Here is a 4,691-nt window from a genome sequence, read left to right as displayed (position 1 = left end):
CGGGGGAGGGCCAGGTGTCCCCCCCCCCCCCCCCCCCAACTCCCCTGGGTAACAGTGGGGCATGGTGCCATCTGACACTACTGTCTTGGTGGCAGTTGTCCTTCGAGGCCCTGCGGAACGCGTTCCTGGGGGATGTGGCACTAGATGACCTGGCACTGAGAGCGGGACCTTGCGGGGCTGAGCTCTCCTGCTCCTTTGAGGCAGATGCCTGCGGGCTGGCAGCCAGTGAGCAGCATACCTGGCTGCGACAGAGCAACAGCACTGGCACCACCCGCGGCCCCTCAGCCGACCACACCACTGGCACCGCCACAGGTACCGGGGCCATGGCTTCCTGCGGCTCTGCTGGAGCCCTGCTGCTTGCCCGCTCTCCCTATCCTCCGTGCTTGCCCTCCCTGCCTGCCCCGAGTTTTCTCCCTGCCCTCCCTGTCTGCCCTGCCCTGCCCTGCTTGTCCTGAGTGTCCTCCCTGCCCGCTCTGCCCAGGATATGCAGAGGGCACTACTGTATGGGGCTCCCCAATCCCAGGGCTCCCCAAACCTGGAGTTTCCCAGCCCTAGGGCTCCCCAACCTGGAGGGGCACCCCAGCCCTGGCAGTCCTCTGGTGCTCCCCCAGGGACAGGGGTCATGACACAGGGGTTTCTCTCCCCCCAGGCCACTACATGGTGGTGAGCACGGGCAGGGTCTCCCTGCCAGCGGGGCACACGGCCGTCCTCACCTCCCAGCCCTACCAGCCCTCCACACCCACCCAGTGCCTGGCCTTCTGGTACCAGCTGAGCACTGGGACCCCAGGTGAGTATCATGACCCCCTGCGAGGCCCCTGGGGACAAATCTGCAGGGGTGGGGGTCCTGCACGGCACAGCCCAGACCCCTCCTCCATGGTGTGTGCCCTGGGCAGGATCTCTTGGCGTCTTTGTGGAGGAGAGCGGGGTGCGGAGGAAGGTGATGAGTGTGAGCGCGATGGAGGGGGACGCCTGGCACCTCGGCCACGTCACTGTCCGGCCAGATGGGGACTGGCAGGTGAAACGGGGCAGGGTGCTGGGAACCTGGCGGCAGGGAGCCAGACAGGGGTGACAAGGAGAGCATGGCAGGTGCCAGCCTCAGTGTCCCACCCTGCCCCCCCTCCGGCAGGCCGTATTCGAGGCGGTGGGAGCTGGGGGCAGCCATGGATACATCGCACTGGATGACCTGCATGTGTTGGACGGAGCCTGCCCCGAGCCAGGTGAGAGCCCACACTGCAGGGGGACCGTGGACTGTCTCGGGGGGACAGGGCACCCCATGGGGGCACATGGCCATGGGGATGGGGACAGCCCATCCCATCCATCACAGCTCTGTTGTGGCCGCCAGGCGCTCCTGCCCTGAGCTTGGCCTGGCCCGAAGCTGGGGGTGGTGGGAAAGGAGCTGGGGGCTGCTCCCCCCGTATGCCCTGTCTCTCACCAGGCAGCGCAGGACTGGGGGGTGCCTGTGGCACTGGGTGCATCACAGCCCCCCCACTTTCTTCTCAGCATCCTGTGACTTCGAGCGGGACATGTGCGGCTGGAGCAGCCCCTCGGATCCCCGCCTGCACAGCTTCGCCTGGGGCTGGAAGAGTGGGGTCCCCCTTGCCAAGTACCCTGGCCCTGAGCAGGATCACACCCTGGGCACAAGGGACGGTAGGAGAAACCCGTCCCTCCCAGGGCACCATGGCACGGCTCGGGGGAGGAAAAGGAGCTGGGGATGGATGGGGTCACCCATGAATGGCCCCTGCACAGTGCGTCCCTGGGGGCCTGGCCTCACAGCATCCCCTTCCCCTCCTCGCCCAAGAGGAAAGGCTTGGTCCCAAAGGCTGTGAGGAGCGGCCCTGAGGGGTACAATCCTCCAGGCATTGCTCTGGGGGTTTTGCAGGGGAGCAGGACATGTGGGGAGGGGGCTGCAGGACTGGGGGACACCCTGTGCTCTATTCCTACCTGTCCAGGTCACTACATGCACTTTGACACCAGCGTGCTGGGCCTGGGGGGCACCACTGCCCAGCTGGAGAGCCAGCACCTGCCTGCTGCTGCTGACTCCTGCCTGCAGTTCTGGTACCACATGGACATCCCGGAGCACCTCTGTAAGCACCACAGGGAGGGGAGCTGTCCCTGGGGAGGGCATCAGGAGCCCACAATAGGAGCGGGAGGCTTGTTCAGGGGCTGAAAACCCCCTTCCCACCCATGGGACCGTGGACACTGCAGTTCAGCGCCGGGTGGGTGGTGGGGATGGCCTGTTCCTGCTGGGTGCTGCCATCCCAAGGGAGGATGGCAGGGCCGGGTGGCTCCTGGGGGGCTCCATGGATGCCAGGGTACCTGTCCCCCTCCACATTGCAGCCCGTGGGGAGCTGCGGGTGAGGCTGCAGAGTGTGGCGGGGCAGCGCACAGTGTGGAGCATGGCGGGGCACCGGAGCCAGGGCTGGCAGCATGGCGTGGTGCCTGTGCAGAGCCCCAGTGAGTTCCAGGTGAGTATGGTGGCCATGGGGTGCAGGGTGCCCTCCAGGGGTGTGGGGTGCCTTTCCCAGGCATCACCCCCACACATGGCATATCTCTCCCCACAGATCATCTTTGAGATCACCACGCGGAGGTGGCCAATGGTGGGGACCGTGGCACTGGACGACATCGTGTACAGCAGCAGGGGGGGCTGCCATTCCAGCCTGGAGGTGCCAGTGGAAGGTGTGGGGCTGGTTCTGGCTGTGAAAGGCCAACCCAGCACTGCTCGGGGTGCTGGCGCTGAGGGGTGCAGGACCCAGCCCTCCTGGGTGGTGAATTGAGCCTGGCAGCGTCTCTTCTCCCTGCAGAGAAATCCTCTGGCAGCTTTGTGGCAGAGGTGGTGCTCGGTCTTCTCCTGGCCATCATCATCGTGGCGCTGGTGGCTGCCGGAGGCTGGTACTGGCTGAAGCCGCGAGGGCCAGCAAGCAGGACATCAGCGGAGAGCAATGCTCCCCAGGGCTTTGACAACATCACTTTTCGAGATGTAAGGACAGGGGGGAAGGGCTCTCCTGCTCCTCCAACCACACCAAAACAGCATTTTCTTAAAAGCTCAGCAAATCCCATCAGGCTCCCCCTGAGCCCACACTCTGCCAACACGTAAGGAAGGTACAAAGGGCTCTGCCTCTTATCTGCTTGCCTGCGAACAAGTGACCTCGAGCTGTAGGACTGACCCCGAAGTGCTGCTGCTGCCACCAGGCAGTTGCTCCAGAAAGAGCTGAGGCTGCGATCCTCCTCCCCAGAGCCCTGCAGGGAACAGGTCATGCAAACATTGCTCATTCTCTTCAAGACAGCAACTTAAAACTGTGAGAAGCAGTTAAAGCTACAGTTTCCTTTGATGGTTTTGGTGCCACATAACCCCCAGCAGAGCCACCGCCCCAGGACTGACCCCCAGGCAGGCCGTGGAGCCCCCCTAGGGGTGCTGAAGGCTTTGGTTCCTCTGCTGCGGTGATGGCAGGCCGACAGAGTTCTCCCCTCTGCAGCCTGGAAGAAGTCCTTCAATTTCAAATTAGACACAACCTACACCTACTGTAACTGATTCCCGTTCACCTTTCTTTACAGGACAAGGTCATTATCTCTCCAGAGCCAAAAGAGGGGGATGACGTTTGAAGTACTAAGCCAGCAGCAGTAATTGCCCACTCCCGCCGGCGAGGCGCGTGCGGGGCAGTGTCCCTCCCGCAGCCCTCACACTCCGCAGCCGCCCGCAGTCCTCAGCGGCGACACGAGGAGCTGCTGTGGGCACTCACCCCAGGGTGCCAGACCCACCGAGGGACGTGCCACTGCCTCCACTACCTCCATTGCTCGGGGAAAGCATTGGTTTTTGTAACATGAATTTTCTGCACCAAGATGTATTGGCGTGCCCGTGCTTTGACAGGCTTTATCAGGCGTTTCGTGCAGGGACCGTCCTTGTCCAAGCAGGGTCCTGGCCATGGAAGGGGGTGAAGTGCACAGTCCTGGCCCCCCAGGGCTAGGGAGATCAGCGAGTGCTGCCCCTTCCCACACCCAGGATTAAGCACAAGACCTTGCAGGGCACAGAGCCCTGGCGAGGAAGCCCAGGGCTCTGCTGGGTTTGGAGGGGGATCTGGGGAGGGCAGGGAGTGGAGGGGTCACCAGGCAGCACACCGAGGGCAGAGCACAGCCCCGACACTGCTGTACAGGTGCCCACCTACTGCAGGACAGCCTTTCAAAGGCTCTTGCTCTCAATAATTTGCATTTAAAGGTCATTGAGAAAAAGAAAGATGTTCCCGAGGTGCAGGCTGGGCTCAGGGCCAGGGCGCTCACACTGCACCCAGGCTGCTCTGAGCCCAGGACTCCTCTTCCCCCCCCAGCTTTCAAAATTTAATTTAATCCTGTGCAGCCCTAAGCAGCCCACGGCCAGACCTGCCACCCAAGTCCAACAGCAGCCAGACTGGTTCACATCCCCACCTGGGGATTAGCTCAAACCCTGGAGCTCATCCGGAGGGGATCGGGGTGTCCTGCTTTCCCAGTTTGCCACCGAAGCCTGTTTTTCCTCTCACCCTGCCACAGACAACTCTCTCTTCAGCTCCATCTCACTTGGGTTACGCCACACTCACTGAGAACCACCGCTCCAGCTCCACCACAGCACTGGCCTGCCCAAACCAGCGCCCAGCAGAGCTGTGCTGGTGGGAGCCAGGGAAAGAGGGAGGCGAGAGACAAGGAGGGCTCTGGCTCCATGGAAA

General features: G+C 63.0%; 1 protein-coding gene across 1 annotated transcript in view; it reads left to right on the top strand.

The window, feature by feature from the left end:
* The window catches only part of MAMDC4 (MAM domain containing 4), a 10,990-nt gene extending 7,622 nt beyond the window's left edge, over positions 1-3,368 (top strand). Inside the window, exons 20-28 of the mRNA XM_014949712.1 lie at positions 96-312; positions 650-787; positions 894-1,015; positions 1,127-1,217; positions 1,501-1,647; positions 1,950-2,084; positions 2,338-2,465; positions 2,562-2,676; positions 2,802-3,368. Coding sequence (XP_014805198.1) covers positions 96-312; positions 650-787; positions 894-1,015; positions 1,127-1,217; positions 1,501-1,647; positions 1,950-2,084; positions 2,338-2,465; positions 2,562-2,676; positions 2,802-3,094 — 1,386 coding nt within the window. The 3' untranslated portion in view covers positions 3,095-3,368. The remainder of the gene's footprint in view (positions 1-95; positions 313-649; positions 788-893; positions 1,016-1,126; positions 1,218-1,500; positions 1,648-1,949; positions 2,085-2,337; positions 2,466-2,561; positions 2,677-2,801) is intronic.
* The last annotated feature ends 1,323 nt before the right edge of the window (positions 3,369-4,691 follow it).

Source organism: Calidris pugnax, unplaced genomic scaffold, assembly GCF_001431845.1.
Source record: "Calidris pugnax isolate Ruff unplaced genomic scaffold, ASM143184v1 scaffold192, whole genome shotgun sequence".
Taxonomy (NCBI): Eukaryota; Metazoa; Chordata; class Aves; order Charadriiformes; family Scolopacidae; genus Calidris; species Calidris pugnax.
This window is presented reverse-complemented; position numbering and strand designations above follow the sequence as displayed.